The sequence below is a fragment of the Pongo abelii genome, chromosome 12 (assembly GCF_028885655.2).
Source record: "Pongo abelii isolate AG06213 chromosome 12, NHGRI_mPonAbe1-v2.0_pri, whole genome shotgun sequence".
Lineage (NCBI taxonomy): Eukaryota > Metazoa > Chordata > Mammalia > Primates > Hominidae > Pongo > Pongo abelii.
In genome coordinates this window covers 46,502,228-46,518,747 of record NC_071997.2, presented here as the reverse complement: position 1 = coordinate 46,518,747, position 16,520 = coordinate 46,502,228, and the positions used below count along the sequence as shown (strand labels likewise).

At 46.6% G+C, this 16,520-nt stretch overlaps 1 protein-coding gene across 2 annotated transcripts; it reads right to left on the bottom strand.

Moving 5' to 3' along the window:
* Positions 1–3,761: 3,761 nt before the first annotated feature.
* GGCX (gamma-glutamyl carboxylase) lies at positions 3,762–16,206 on the bottom strand. 2 transcript variants are annotated; one of them, XM_063713204.1, is made up of 15 exons: positions 16,055–16,206; positions 15,492–15,662; positions 13,592–13,750; positions 13,115–13,280; positions 10,861–10,939; positions 10,163–10,269; positions 8,819–8,982; positions 7,905–8,170; positions 7,612–7,743; positions 7,089–7,240; positions 6,495–6,664; positions 6,163–6,293; positions 5,621–5,768; positions 5,251–5,440; positions 3,762–4,822 (listed from the first exon to the last, which is right to left on the bottom strand). In XM_063713204.1, the coding sequence occupies exons 1-15, from the start codon at positions 16,095–16,097 to the stop codon at positions 4,630–4,632; spliced, it is 2,271 nt and encodes a 756-aa protein (XP_063569274.1). In that variant the 5' UTR covers positions 16,098–16,206; the 3' UTR covers positions 3,762–4,629.
* Positions 16,207–16,520: the final 314 nt, after the last annotated feature.

Sequence of the window (16,520 nt, the reverse complement as noted above, 5' to 3'; positions counted from 1 at the left end):
CTTTGGGGCCATGGGTATGTGCCTATAATCCCAACACTTTGAAAGGCTGAGGTAGGAGGATCACTTAAACATAGAAGTTGGAGGCTGTAGCGAACCATTATCAAGCCACTGCACTCTAGCCTGGGTGACTGAGACTTTGGCTCTTAAAAGCTATCATAGGAATATGACATGAGAATACTATATGTGTATCTTTAACCCTGAATTGTAATCCATAATTAGCCATAATTCAGGAAAATAACATCAATCCCTAGACCCAGTGTGTGGGCATTTTTTAAAAGCCTAAGCAAGATTTGGTCCTCCTAGTCTACTTAGGCCAAAATTCATGTGTCCCTATTGCAGCAGCCATTCAATGCCATTTTTAAGTTTTTAACTAAAGTTAAGGGCTTCAAACCATTGAAGGCATAAAAACCACTAAAAGTATTAACCTGGAAGTGGTAATGTCAAGTCCTGGCAAGTTAAGCCTATTAATCTGCATACATTTTTAAATTACAAGCTTAGTTTTAAGGGCTGTATGTTTCCATTTGAGAAGTTCTGAAACATGATTTCTAGTCGATATCTTGCAGAGATAAATATGCAAATTAACTGAAAATGCTATAAATTTCCAAAGGCTTAAATTTCGTTGATGGCAGGTTGTGTAGAAAATCTGCAGACCACACTGCTCTTGATCCTAGAAGCAACATGCGTAGAGAATAGCCACTTGGATTACATTTCTAGCAACATCTGAATGGTAGTCCACTTTTTACTCTTGTCCTGAAAATGTAGAGCCAAGGAGTGCTTGCTTATTCCTGTTTGCATGGAGGCTTAAAAACTTGGAAATCTGGTGGCTGGGAGTGGTGGCTCACGCCTATAATCCCAGCACTTTGGGAGGCCAAGGCATGCAGATCACGAGACCATCCTGGCTAACACAGTGGAACCCCGTCTCTACTAAAAATACAAAAAATTAGCCAGGCGCCTGTAGTCCCAGCTACTCAGGAGGCTGAGGCAGGAGAATGGGGTGAACCTGGGAGGTGGAGCTTACAGTGAGCTGAAATCGTGCCACCGCACTCCGGCCAGGGCAACGGAGTGAGACTGTCTGAAAAAAAGCCTTGGAAATCTGGGTATGGTAGCTTACGCCTGTAATCCCAGCACTTTGGGAGGCTAATGCGGGTGGATCACCTGAGGTCAGGGTTTGATACCAGCCTGGCAAACGGTGAAACCCCGTCTCTACCAAAAATATAAAAATTAGCTGGGTGTGGTGGCAGGCGCCTGTAATCCCAGCTACTCAGGAGGCTGAGGCAGGAGAATCACTTGAACCCAGGAGGAAGAGGTTGCAGTGAGCCGAGATGGCGCCACTGCACTCCAGCCTGGGCCAGAGGAAGGCTCCTTCTCAAAAAACTTGGCAATCTCTTGGGAAGTAGGGAGAGGGCAAGGTTAAAACCTATGCAGGTATATCAGTTAGACTTGTTCCAACCTGAGAACCTGAATTTTGCATATAATTGAAGTGTTCAAGAACAAGTCTGGCAGTTTCATAAGGGAGTTTTTAGATGCCAATACATGGCAGATAACCATATTAGCTACATTAGGGAATGAGCATGGATAGGTGCCTCTAAGTTGGTAGAATAGCATAAGAAGTTTTCCAAAGTAACCGCTTTAAGGTAATGTTCAGTATTTGCTAAGTAAACAAAGATTCCCCAACCTTCAGGGAGTTTGTGGACTAAGGGGATAGTGGTGTCCTGCCCAGCCTAGGGGAAAGGTATCCTGAAGGTTAATAAGGTGGTAGATGAACATTAAGCCACAGAGAGCAGAGGGAAAGCATAACAGCAGGGGATGATAAGGGTGATTATAGTTTAGAAAGCATGAAAGTATGACTTAAGGGAATGTCTTTAGGTTGAATATTCTGTATATAACCTGCCTTTCTAAAAAGTTTCAAAGGGGATGGATACCCATCAGGGGCAAAGATCCAAATCCCGAGGGTAGAATGAGGATGTATACTAAAGTCTTCTGGCTAAAAGGACATCGATAGCCCATTTTTAGAATGGCTACAGTTGCAACCCAACTCTACCCCACTGAACAGCTTTTATTGCTAGTATTTACATGACCACTTTTTCTTTCCGCCTCACCCTACCCCAACATCTTCCTTGGGAAAATTGGTCAGAGAGGTGGTATACTAACAGTTTGGGGAAGGGCAGCATCCTTGCCCATATTTAGAAAAATACTTTTTCAAGTGTCTTCTCCCAAATAACTCTTGGGACTTTTGTTACCAGTCCAGTAGGTACAGTGAGTTTGGCAAACAGAAGGAAAGAGCTAAACTTGCTGGCAAACAACATAGTGGCAAGGTATCTTCTATCGTGTTACTATGAGAGAAGATCTGCAAAAGCATTGAAAATCAGCGTCCCTCCCACCCATTCTTACAAAGTAATCGGGGACCCTGTGCCACAGCCATTGCTTGCCCATATAATACCTTGAATGAATTAGGGATTTTCCACCAAACCCCATTTGACCTCCTCAGTGGTGGGGGAGGGTGGCAATCTGCTTGACAACTAACATGTCAGCCCTGTCCTGGTCTATCCCTAACTAGATGCTAACACAAAGGTTGAAAATACAGATATAGGTAGTAATGAAAACAGATTCGGCTGGGCGTGGTGGCTCACACCTGTAATCCCAGCCCTTTGGGAGGCCAAGGCAGGTGGATACTTAAGGTCACGAGTTTGAGACCAGCCTGGCCAACGTGGGAAACCCCGTCTCTACTAAAAATACAAAAATTAGTTGGGCATGGTGGTGGGCACCTGTAGTCCCAGCTACATGGGAGGCTGAAGTGGAAGAATCGTTTAAATCCAGGAAGTGGAGGCTGCAGTGAGCCAAGATTGTGTCACTGAACCCCAGCCTGGGTGATAGACTGAAACCCTGTCTTTAAAAAAAATAGATTCAAGAGGTATCCAGGAGGTAAAATTGATGGGACTTGGCAATTATAAGAAATGCAAGAAAAGGGAAGAGTCAAGGCTGATGACCTAGAGATAACAGCTTGGCTAAGGTAAAGAGCTGCCATTCAATAATGAAGAATAAGCAAGTCTGAGTTGGGGATGAATGTAAGTTCTGTTTAGGATGAACTGAGCTTGATAGCCCTGTGGGATATCCAGGTGGAACTTAGACCTATACGTCTAGGGCACAGGAAAGAAACCTATCATTGTTGGAAATCCTGGAGTAGACACAATCATCTGAAGTATGTATACTGAAAAAGCAGTTGCTTAGGAAAGAACCCCCGGAACACTGTCCAAAGAGGAGTGGGAGAGCGTATGGGAAGAGAAGCCTGCAAAGAGATGCAATCATTTACAGAAGTTACTGAGACTGCCAATTTACTACCAGTCTCTGCTACAAGTCCATGAGCTCCCAAAGCAGGGACCCTTTTTTATAACCCTGCATTCTCGCTTCCTAGCTCAGTGCCAACCCTTTGAATTTTCACTGAACTGAGGAGCTTCCTGAGTTACCCTTGTACACCCAAACCTACAAAATGTCTAAGCATTCCCTAATCCCTTACTAAATTTGGTTCTTACTTTACCTCCCCTTCTGCTCACCAAAGGCTAGAATAATACCAAATACTAAGCTTATTTTTAGAGAAAATCTAGCAATCATCTAGATTTCCTTATTTAACTTTGATGCTGCTATTCTGACTGCTCTCATAACTGCTAGTGAAACACTTACTGGGTGTATATAGATAATAGGAACAAAGAAGGAACCAAAATTGCAATGAAGATAAATTACTTTGTGTGCACTTACAACCTGACCACCATCCAATTATACTTTTAATTAAGAAAACACGTTTTAAGCTGCATTATTTCAGATTATCAGTGATTCTGAAAATTATTAAGTGGCAGGGTGCAGGACCTTAAGTCAAATAGACGTTAAGTTCAAACCATCAGTCCGTCCCTCACTAGCTGTATGTCTTTGGGCAAATTATTTTACCTCTCAGCCTAATGTGATAATGCAGGTAACACTGCTCACGCGGTGTGTAGCACATAGCAAACACTTGGGAACAGTTAGCTATTCATCGTGGTACATTAAATTGCTTTTCCCCAAGAGCCACTTTATTTATTTATTTTGAGATGAAGTCTTGCTCTGTTGCCCAGGCTGGAGTGCAGTGGCTCGATCTTGGCTCACTGCAACCTCCGCCTCCTGGGCCCAAGTGATTCTCATGCCTCAGTCTCCTGGGTAGTTGGATTACAGGCACCCGCCACCACGTCTGGCTAATTTTTGTATTTTTAGTAGAGACGGGGTTTTGCCATGTTGGCCAGGCTGGTCTCGAACTCCTGGCTTCAAGTGATCTGCCCACCTCAGCCTCCCAAAATGATGGGATTTCGGGCGTGAGCCACGGCACCCAGCCCCCAAAAAGCCACTTTAAACCTTATCCTAGGAGGACAGTTTCACATTGCTTCTAACCTCCTCCTGGCCTCTTAATCTTGGGTTGTTAAATCTTATTTGCTTTATTTCCTTGGTTCCTCTAAGTTGTAATCTCGGAGTTAAAAACAGCTTTAGACTCCCCCCCCACCAAAAAAAGCAAAAAACTTTTGAGAATTTTTTTCAAATAAATGTCCATTGCATAGAATAGGTCTGTGACTGGCTGCTTCTACATCTGCACCCAACATCTGGCCCCCTTCAGAACTCTGAGTGGACAGGATCAGGATTTGACTCAGGAGGATTAGAATGTGAAGAATCCATGTTTGAGGGACTCAGTTCTCCAACTGGCTCAAAGGGTCTCAAGTTTGCATAAGTCACCTCCTGGGCCAGCTGCTCCAGGGAAGGGCGGCCTAATATCAGATTTCGAAGTGAGATACAAGTCATCAGGAAGCTGAAAAACAGGAAAAAGCCGACCAAGTTCAAACTTCTGTTTCACCGGAAGAATTTCAGCTAAAGCCCTTAGAAGGCACCTGGTCCTCACTCCTCCCACACAGGCATATATGGGAATCTCCCCCCAAGTGACCCTCCATCTCCCAGCTGGAAGGGTACCCCACTCTTTATACAGTCTGGTAGAGGATTCCAGGATAGGGTAGGAACAGCCCACAGAGAGGCTGGAGATAAGCTGAGGCAGAACAAGAAAGCAGGCCATCAGATATAGGCCACTTATTCTTCCAGTAAATCAAGAAGAATGGCAGGAAAAGATATCTAGAGCTAAACTGTCCTTTCCTGTATGACAGTCTCTAGAGTTACTCTCCCCAGGGGAAAGTTACCAAGCTTGCCAACATATGATGGCAATGACAAATATTGTTGTGAACTTACCTGCGGCGAAAGACATAGAGCTTTCGCAACAAGAAGCGGAAGAATCGCTCATGGAAAGGAGTATTTCGCCAGCGTTCAATCTCCTGTAGCCTTTGTTGGCGTCTAAGAAAGGTCTGAACTAGAGGTGTTGGCTCAGGGCCCCCTTTTACTTCCCCTTCCAACAGAGGCTGCAGCTCTGGGGGTAGAGGCCCTGTTTCTGCCCGGAAGACAGAAAAAAGAGGAATCACTGAGATGGATCACTCTCTCCCCTTAGAACTCCCCTTCTGCCAGCTAGAGACTTCAAGTTCATTCTTGAATGGCTAGAACATCATTCATAACCCTGACTTCTTGAAACCAGAGGCTATCTCAGCCCAAATGTTCATACACTCACCACTTCCATTCTCCACCTTTTCCTTTAATTCTTGCAGATATGCCAGGTCTTGCTCCAGTGCAAGCTCTGTAGTGTTGACATAGACGTACATGTAGCAAGAAGGGCTAGGTGATGTTGTATACACCTTATGGTACTCACCAGCAGGCAACTGACAAGGGAGAAGAAATGGATAAATTTCATCAGCTTTTCTCTAGCCATGACTCTATGACTCTTGGCTTCTTTCTACTCAATTGTGTTTTGGAATTGAAAGTAACTGACCTCTAGAATCCTGGATGAGGCTATTCACAGTCCCAGGGGCCCTTGTTTTTTGAGCTCCACTGTATTACTGCTATGGTAAAATATTTTCAGTCTATAATAAATGAATCTGGCTCATCTAAGCTTTCTGCCATTGTTTTAAAAATTGTTAGAGATGGGGTCTCACTATGTTGCTCAGGCTCACTGTGAATTCCTGGCTTCCCGCCTCAGCCTCCTAAGAAGCTGGGATTACTGGTGTGAGCCACTGCACTCAGTTCTTTCTGCTGTTGTTAATCCCAGCAAAATACCTGCATTTTTTCTCCCTCTCGAAGAGTCTGGTTCTTCTGTTCTGCCACAAGCTCCACAGTCACCTCCCCCTGCAGCAGCTGGATGCTAGTGTTGCCCAGGTCTTCACTCACAAAATTCTCCAAGTGCAGTCCTGCCAGACCAACAGAGTTCATCATCCCACCCCACTGCAGAGTGAACTCACTCCCAGCCAGAACAGAGACATCACACCTTTACCACCATCATCCCCTTAGGTTTCAAAAACATTCCCTCTCCCCTCCCACCACATGGAATGTCCCTGGCCAAGGAAGCCAGGAGGAAAGACAGAAAAGCCTCTCCTCACTTTCCTCCATACCAGGGAAATCTGCAATGAAGACCACCTCAGTGTGGTTGTCCAGGCTGCTCTTGATTTCCTGTAACTTGGCCCTCCAGGGAGACAGGTCCATCAAGAGTGGTTGCACCCAGGATGTGCGCTGAAAGGGGGACCAAGCGGCCTGCACGATGTCCACACGAGGGTCAAAAATCCTTAGGAAAGAAAACCATGTTCTAAGGACATCACAGCCACCCACCCACCAGAACTTCCAGTTCTCTCCCTTTCATCATCATTCCTAAGGACAGGGAATAGAAGTAGAAAAAATGGCCTGTGTCAGCATGTTATTGCCAGTCCAGGGCAGAGAGAGAAGGCAGAAGAGATCTGGAGCATGGGAATAATGGGGGTTAGTGGCTACCTGAGAAGGTACTGTGTAAAGAACAAGTCAACTCACTTTTCTCCTGGATGATGGTGCCCCCTGCTGGAAGCAACCAGCTATGCCCACAACCAGATCAATGGGGACATGCACTAGAGGAAGGACAGCTTTTTAAGCAAGACAATACCAGGAAGCAAGGGCTGTTCATCTTGGTAAAAAGAACTGTGCTTCATTTTTTCCCACTCTCTGCTCCCCTTGCCCACCTCTGCTGGAAGCGGTCATTGATGGAGACCCAAATATCAAAGTAGATCTGGGGCTCAGTGACATTATACTTGGGAAGCAGGCGGCTCAGGCAAGTGGCATATTGCTTCAGCATGTCTGCATGATCCTTCCATCGCCGACTCTGTGTAAATACCTGCCCCAAACCCCCATATTAGTCCCACCTCATCATTATCAACTTCCAAGACAGGTCATGCACTGCCAATGGCACAATGAGATCCCTGCCTGCTGCCCATTCTGGCTAGAAAAAAATGGAACTTGCCTTTCGGAATGAATTTTTCATTGTTGGGCTAGTGGTGCTTACTTTTCCTGAATCTAATCTCAGTTCAAGGAAATGAATGCATTGCCCTATCTCAACCCACACAAAAGACAGTTCAATCTGGCTCTTGAGAAAAGGCAAAGCAGACTCAAATTTGTTTTGCTTTATGGTGTGTGTAAGACAAAACCAGACCCCAAAGCACAAGGGGGCTCTGAAGAACAGTAAATTGTCAGCATCAGACATCTCACCCCAGGGTTAAGGTAGCCCAGTTCGCCAGTGCGGCCATCACGGTAGGTGATCTTCACGTGCTGGTGGGAGCGGGAGTGCACCATCATGTCCCAGGAATAGCCATACAGCCCATTTGTCCAGTTGTTGTAGCCCTGGGAAGGCAGCGCAGAGGGGAATCAGCTCAATGCTTCTCACACTGACCCCATCCCCTACCAAGAAGGGGCTGCAAAACCAGCCCCATTCTTTCCCAACTGTTGTCATCCGTTCCTTTCTAAGCCCAGCCTTTGCTGTACACTCCACAGCCCCTACAAACCTGGGTGAGAAAATGAGAATAGGGCAAGAATAGCTGCTCCAGGAGGTAGAGCAGGGTGAAGGCAGCTCCCAGCTGATGGCGCAGCCCTGGCTTCTGGCCACTTTTGCCCCGGCTCCTCTTATACACACAGGAAACACTGGGCTGAGGGGCTGCCTTGAGGGGCAACAGTTCTTGCAACCTTTGGGGGCAGTAGGACACCAGCTTCCGAGGCCACTCAGGGGAGCAGAAGAGAGGGCTGCTGGCCAGCATGACGTAGGAGAACATACCTAGGAAAGCAGGGAGAAAATACATATTTCAGGAGTTTGGTTGGGCCTCTTCAACCCTGTTCCCTTAGGAGACTTCTCCCAGGTGTTCCACTAAAAAGGAAAGTAGTTCTTCTTTTTTTTTTTGAGACAGAGTCTTTCTCTATTGCCCAGTCTGGAGTGCAGTGGCGTGATCTCAGCTCACTGCAACCTCTGCCTCCTGGGTTCAAGCGATTCTCTTGCCTCAGCCTCCCAAGTAGCTGGGATTACAGGCATGCGCCACCATGCTCAGCTAATTTTTGTATTTTTAGTAGAGACGGGGTTTCAACCATGTTGGTCCGGCCGGTCTCGAACTCCTGACCTCAGGTGATCCACCCGCCTCGGCCTCCCAAAGTGCTAGGATTACAAACCTGAGCCACCACGCCCGGTCAGAAAGTAGCTCTTAACTGTAAGATATTTGTTCTTCCTGGAATTTCCCTACTGTACAACATACTAACTGAGCCCAGAAGCCCCAGTCCTCTTATCCCCATTTATGCCTACTTCATAGTGACTGCCCTGGGTTCAATTTAGCTCCTGCTCACACCACCCTCTCCCACTCCCAAACAATGCCTCTGGCTAGTCCCTTCCTGCAAAACTGTGGTTCCTGTTTCCTACCAGGCTACCGATACTGACCAATGCTGAAAAGCTGGGAATTCATGCAGTGGAAGTAGGACACAAAGAAGAGGCCAATGGATCTTGAGGCATCAAAAAAGAGCAGGAAACCAGCTGAGAGGTCAAGCAGCAGCCCACCCCAGTGCACGACCAGCAGGCTAGTCAGCTCCTCAGACAACAGCAGTCTGCAAACACATGGAGAAAGTTCAAGCACCAGCCCACTGGAGAACACATCAAAGCACATTCACAGCACGAATGTGCCTTGGCTACTCCAGTGGCTGGGTAGATGCCTAAGGTACATAATCCACCCATGAAGACACTCCTCTAGGTTGTTTGTTGTTGTTGTTGTTGTTGTTGAAACGAAGTTTCACTCTGTCGCCTAGGCTGGAAGGCAGTGGCATGATCATGGTGCACTGTAGCCTCAAACTCCTGGGCTCAAGCAATCCTCCTGCCTCAGCCTCCGAAGTAGCTGGAACCACAGGCACGTGCCACCACGCCTAGCTGTTTTTTTAATTTTTTTGTAGAGACAGGGTCTTATGTTGCTCAGGCTGGTCTTGAACTCCTGGGCTCAAGCAATCCTCCCACCCCAGCATCCCAAAGTGCCGGGATTACAGGCATGAGCCACCATGCCCAGCCCCCTCTGCATTTTCACACACTTTAGGTGTTCAATGTTTTCTAACATATCCTATGTAATAAGCAAGGGCAGATCTCCTAGGACAAAATTTGACTGAGATGTGTGTGTGTTGTGGAAGGGAGGTTCCCCACGGAGGTCATGAGTGAGAGGACACTTTAAAAGGTGATTAAAAGGTGAATGCTTGGCTAACATCATAATGAAGTCAAACTTCAGGAACTGGAAAATAACAGGGAAGAAGAAAGAGAATAAAGTAAAACAAGAGGAAAGAAGAAATGGGAAGAAGACAGAAATCAGAAAGGTGACCCTTTGTTTTGTGGAAGTGGTAATAATGGTTTTGTCAGAGGCTGAACAGTGAGTGACCATCTTCTCAGTACATCAGCTGCAGGGCTCTGATGGGAGGCTAGAGTGGCAAGGCAAGGACACAGGCACCATCCAAGGCAGCTGCTGAGGGCACTGGCTCACTCACCAAGTCAGCCAGTTCTGGCTCTTTCCTTTCCTTTTTAAATTTCTTTTCCTTTCTTGCCCACCTATACCATATATCTCCCAAGAGCAGCTAGGGCTCAATCTTTTGATACCACTGAATCTGCTTCTGCTGAATAGGGAGATGAGTGGACAAAGGAAGGCACATGGCAAATTCAGGCAAAGTAGGAACAGGTGCCATTACTGAGAGAGATGAGTCACCTGCTCTGTACCCATGCCTCAAAGAGGCCTCCACCATGACTGCCACTCACTTGAAGGGACTGAAGAGCCAGTGCCGGGACAAATATTCCATGGAATAGCCTTCAACCCAGTCTGCATCCAGCTTTTTCACACCCGCAATGAAGTACACAATGAAGATCTGAAAATAAAATGTGACACAAAGTTCAAGCAAAAAGAATCTTTTCTACAGATAGGCAAGAATAAAATAAGGAGCATATAGTTAGGACAACTTGAATCCATGCTCCTGAGTTACAGTCTTTGACCCAAATATTACAGTCCTTGACCCAAATAATCTACTTATATATTTTTTTTAAATGAATAAAATAAATACTGATCTGATTCCAGGGCCCAAGGAAGAATAGACCCCGTCTTCTACTCATTCATCTCAGAAATTCACCTCATCCAAACTGCATTTATTGACATCCAAACAATGCCAGCGACAGTATCAGGCACCAAGGAAGAAGTCATAAAGCACAGACTGAATCCTTTCTCTTTGTCATGAGGATTCCAATCTAGCAGGGACAAAGCTCTAGTCTTTCCTTGACAAATAAGAGAATTCAGAGATTAAGGGATTGGAAAAAATGAGAAGCCAGCCTAGCTTTCCAGCAAAGGGTAAAAACTAAAAACAGAAGATCCAGGGAGGCAGCGGAGAGTGTAGTCTGGCAGTGGGATGGCCATGCTGATCACATGGCTGTCAAGGAGCTCCTCCCTCTGTCCTAAAATGCTGTACCTGGCCACGCAGCACTGCATAGTTCCAAAGGGGCACGTGGGCATTCCTCCTACGGGCATTCAGCAGACCGTCCACAGACCTATACCGAGGGAGGTAAACATTGAGGGGGGAGCTGCTTAATGCAGCTACATCTCCATCTTTCCGTTTATACACGATAATCCTATCTATCCTGGGCACATCTCCCATATCCTCCCTGGTTATTCTGAGACCTTTTAGAATTATATGAGCAAATTTACGTGATTATACAAGTCATAGAAGAAATATTGCTACTAAGTTATAACAGCAAAAAGTTCAGTATTTCTTGTTAGCTCCCAGTTGAGTTTGTTCTAATGGATCAAATCAGGAAAAAAGGACTACAATACTAGAAAATTATTGAAAAAGGGGAGGAATTTGATGGAGTGTTTGAAAAGCTATGTGTGTGTAAATAAATATGCAGTGTATTATTTAAAAAAAAAAAAATCAAAACACTCAACAGCAGAGTAACACACAACATAAACTAACATTTCATAGACCTGGATGCCAGGATCCAGTATAAGAGGGTCCCTGCTAACAGCTTGTATTCTGGAAGAGAACTGATAGACCCAGGCTACTAACACCAGATGTACTCGGGGGAAGCAGAAGCAAAGCAAGTTTTCAAGAAGTAGAAGCTGGGAAAGGGGCAGCTGACACTGTGGTCAAGAGCACTGGACTCTGCAGTCATGAACACCCGGACTCACTTCTGTTTCTTAACTGCTAGCTGACCTTAGGCAAATTCTTCACTCGTCGATAATACTTAGCTTCTTTATCTTTAAAATGTGAACAGGCCAGGCTCAGTAGCTCATACTTATAATACCATTTTGGGAAGCTAAAGCAAGAGAATCTCTGGAGCCCAGGAGTTTGAGGTTGCAGTGAGCTATGACTGCACCACTGCATTCTGGCCTCAGAGACAGAGCAAGACCCTGACTCCAAAAAACATAAAATGTGAACAGCACCATCAACCTTATAGGGTTTTAATGAGGAAAAACTCTAAATATTTAGTACAGTGCCTGCGATGTGGAAAACCCTGAATAAATGATAAGTGATTTTTTCAAAATGCATAGTCATAAAAATGGAACTTTTGACTAGCCTGAGCAACATAGTGAGATCCCATCTCTACAAAAAATTTTAAAAATTAGCTGAGTGTGGTGGCATACACCTGTTGTTCCAGCTACTCAGGAGGCTGAGATGGAAGGATCACCTGAACCCAAGAAGGTTGAGGCTGCAGTGAGCTATGATCACGCCACTGCACTCTAGCCTGGGCGACACAGTGAGACGCCATCTCAACAAATATCCCCACAATGAAACTTTTCAGAGATATTCCATCAAAACTGCCTCTTAATTCTCTATGATCAGAGCTGGCCGTTCTGAATGAGTTTCAAGTTTTACCAAAGGGGTTTTATATGTGTGTATTAACAAATAGGCCGGGCATAGTGGCTCATGCCTGTAATCCCAGCACTTTGGGAGGCTGAGGTGGGAGGACTGCTTAAGCCCAGAAGTTCAAGACCAGCCTGGGCAACAAAGTGAGACCCCATCTCTATTTAAAAATAAATAAATAAAAAGAAAAATAAATAAAACTTAATGACTGTTACTGAATTCAATGTTTGAGATTTTTTTCCCCATACTCATGTTATTGACACCTATTTTATTGCTTTTCACTCAACATATAAAGAATCCTTAAGGTCAAATGCCCTACCACCTTATCTCCAAATCCCTTCTCCACCTCCCCTTAGAGACAGTCACCTAAGCCAGAAATGGGGAAGGGTTACCTCCTCCCAGAACAGCAACGCTGAGCAACCCTGGTGGGCCCTCTTCTCCTGACATGATCTCTGCCTCACAGCAACTTCTACTTTTGGCTCTAACTCTGCCCTTCTGGACTCACACAGAGAAAGTCTGCTCCCTCTTCTACATAACCACCCTTAAAGTATCTGAAAACAGCCATGTCTGGCTTTAGTATTCTGTTTTTCTCTCTAAGAGGGTTACAAGAGGTGAATAAATCAAGGCACCTGGGGAGATATGGAAAGACTGAAGGGGTGGGATGGAGCCATTTTGCTTTGTGTCATCCCAAGCGCTCCAACTAGTTGGCCCTTTCCCCTTCCAAATCCACCTAGATCAAAGTGACCTTGTAACCATACTTTGCAAAGCATGACTGAAAAATTCCAGAACCTCACTGGGCCCCTATCTCTGATAACCATTCTGACCCAGACAACCCCTCCCCTTTGTCCCCCCAGACTCATACCAGTAGTGGTTTGCATCCATGAATGTCAGCTGAAAGGCCAACAACCCATACAGATAGGAGTGGTTGTTCCATGATGTCTTGTCCAGGAGAAACACATACCAGTATGGCAGCAGGAATAACACACAGCTTATCCGGTAGCACAGGCCCAGCATCATGCCCAGTGCCCCTGGGATTTGTAGGGAGAGGATTAAGAGGTCAAGAGATCACCACAGGCCCAGTTTCCCTGGACCAGGATATGGTTGGAATTAAGAAAAATCAAGCATTGTATAATCAGATAAAACTAAATGAAAATTAAATGTTATTTTAATATTTTAAAAAGAATTATGGGATCACAGCTTAAGTGACACACAGGTCAACAGCATGAAATTGATCACAGCAGAAGTGAAATAAGGTGCCAAAGACTTTGACCATTCACCAGCATGCTTCTATTTCTGTGTTTCTGGCAGGCCAGTCAATATTTCCCACAGTTCCCCTCACCCAGAAACATGATGGTGTAGACAAGATACATCCAGTCAAGTGGCAGTGGGCGTAGGGCATCCAGCAAGGGGAAGCGGCACACATCCAGCCCATCAAGGTATTTTCGGTCCAGGGAGCTGAGCCCCCGCTCCTGGGGAATGTCTAGCACCATCAAGAACCCTAAGAAGGCAATAGGGGAGTTGGTCATTGGGCCTCAGCTAACGAAGCAGTAGAATACAGTGGAACACAGTTGACAGTGTGCAGCTCCAGGGTCAGACTTCTTTTCTAATCTTGGCTCTGCCATTTATTCAGTATTACTTATTGAGTGCCTACTCTGCACAGTACTACATCTGTTGTGCCATCTAGAACAGCCCCTGCAGCTTGGTTAACCAATTCCCCATTTGTGAGAAGGGGAATACATCACAGGACTACAAAGAGGATTAAATTACAGAAATGCACAAAATGCTATAAAAACCGTTAGGGTCTTGACAGCTATAAAGATCCATCCTATTGAGCTTCAGAAAGTGCTCTGGGAGGCCGGGCATGGTGGCTCACGCCTGTAATCCCAGCACTTTAGGAGGCTGAGGTGGGCAGATCACCTGAGGTTGGGAGTTCAAGGCCAGCCTGACCAACATGGAAAAACCCCGTCTCTACTAAAAATACAAAAAAATTAGCCACGTGTGGTGGTGCATGCCTGTAATCCCAGCTACTCGGGAAGCTGAAGCAGGAGAGTCACTTGAACCTGGGAGGCGGAGGTTGCAGTGAGCTGAGATCACACCATTGCACTCCAGCCTGGGCAACAAGATCGAAACTCTGTCTCAAAAAAAAAAAAAAAAAAGAAAGAAAGAAAGTGCTCTGGGAGTGCTTCTCAACCTTTTCTGCTTCCTGGCACACTCCAAAAACAGTTGCATTTCGTCAACACCCTGGGAATAAACAGAAGAGGCTACTCAGATCAGGAAGCCAGCTTGAGATAAGGCAGGGTTTCTCAACTTCAGGACTAGTCACATTTTGGGCTGGTTAATTATTTATTGAGGGAGATTATCCAATGCACTACAGGACATTTAGGAGCATCCCTGACCTCTATAGAGATGCCAGCAGCCACCTATTCTTCCTCCCCCAAGTTGTGACAACTAAAAATGTCTCTAAACATTGCCAAATGTCTCCCAGGGAGCAAAACTCCCTCCAGTTGAGAACTACTGGGCTAAGGGGACTAGTATCTCCGCACATCTGTAAACCATTCCAAGCACACCATGCTGCGGCCTCAGTTAAGAAGCTCTTGATTAGGGAGTCACAGCCAAAATGTATGGTCCCTGTGGCCCCCTGCTCTGTTTCTCTGAGTCTTCTGGGCAACTTCATGCCACAAGCAAAATGGGTCACTGCTGCCTTGCCTCTACATATCATATAGCATTTCTAGCTGGGTACGGTGGCTCACACCTGTAATCCCAGCACTTTGGGAGGCCGAGGCAGGCGGATCACCTGAGGTCAGGAGTTCGAGACCAGCCTGACCAACATGGTGAAACCCCGTCTCTACTAAACACACACACACAAAAAAAATAAAAAATTAGCCGTGTGTGGTGGTGTGCGCCTGTAATCCCAGCTACTCGGGAGGCTGAGGCAGGAGAATCGCTTGAACCCGGGTGGTGGAGGTTACAGTGAGCCAAGATAGCGCCATTGCACTCCAGCTTGGGCAACAAGAGCAAAAGTCCGTCCAAGAAAAAAAAAAAAAGCATTTCTGACCACCAAGTAAATCCTAACTGTAGGAGACAAAGCAGGTTTAATCCTAACTTCGCAAAGACCTCTTCTTTTATACCAATGTCTTCAGCTCTGAGGAAAAGGGAGCTAAGTCTACTTGCAACCAAAAAATAGAGATTGTCATTCTTCACTCCCAACCAAATTGCTCCCACCCATAAACTGGACTCACCAAAAAGAAAACGAAAGACAGCCAGGCTTGCAGGGTCCGTTGGTCGATTCAGCAGGGTCACCAGCCTCCGCCAGCTGGACAAATCTGTCCACTCAAAACCCAAGAGTTTCCCCATTAGGCTGTCCTGCCTGGGCCCTGAGATCAGTTCAGCCTTGTCTTTCTGTACTTTATCTGCAACCAATAAATGGAGAAAATGTGTGTGCGGGGGTGGGCTCCACCTCAAATCAAAGAAATCACAGCAGCAACAGCCCAGAGCTTCCGCCCACCCGAGTTGGCTCAATGAGGTTGCCTCAATGATCTGACTATAGGAAACATCCCTGCAGTGCAGCCCCTTCTCCAAGATCCCCTAATGTCCCAGAACCCCTCAGACTACAGTCCCCTAACAGCAAAGTGTTCCCAAATGTCATCATCATCCAGAAGCCGCGGGCTACAAATGTCTCACAGCACGCCCCCCAGGCCCCCCCCCCGCCTCACCTGGAGACACTGGGCGTCCTCCCGCCCCCGCCCCTCTGAGAGCAGCGCTCCTAGGAACTCTCCGCCGGAGGGCGGGGTCCTAAGCCTACCTGAGCCGGGCGAGGTCCGCGCGGACCGGGCAGACACCGCCATTGCTCTGCGGAGGAGGCAGGTGGGTCACAGTAGCCGCGTCTGAACTGAGGCGGCCAGGAGAATTTGCTTCCCTAGGCTCCACCTCCCGACGCGTCAGCAGCTGTGCGGCCGGCCGCAAAGCGCCAGCACTGTCGTAAATACTACCCCCGACCGGCGGCGCCGGATTCCTTGCTTGGCGGCAGGGGGCGGAACGAGGAGCCTTGGGGCGGGGCAAAGGTACCTCCTAGTGCCGTTGATGTCCAGGCGCACTGCTAGACTCTCCTGTTATGCCTTCCGAGCGGGCCTCTGCTTTTTAAACACTGAAAAGAGTCCGAGTTCCCCAACTTCCTTGGGTCCTCCCAGGTCCCATTAGTCCTCTCCGTCCCTCCGTGCCTGCGGTGCTCTCTGGTGTGAGGGATCGGGCGCAAAGGGCAAACTTTTTGT

Coding starts and splice junctions, on each gene's coding strand:
- GGCX (XM_063713204.1), bottom strand. CDS start 16,097: ATGGCGGTGTCTGCCCGGTCCGCGCGGACCTCGCCCGGCTCAG. Junction 15,663..16,054: donor GCGGACCTCGCCCGGCTCAG/GTAGGCTTAGGA, acceptor TATTGGTTGCAG/ATAAAGTACAGAAAGACAAG. Junction 7,241..7,611: donor TGGGCTACCTTAACCCTGGG/GTGAGATGTCTG, acceptor GGTTTGGGGCAG/GTATTTACACAGAGTCGGCG.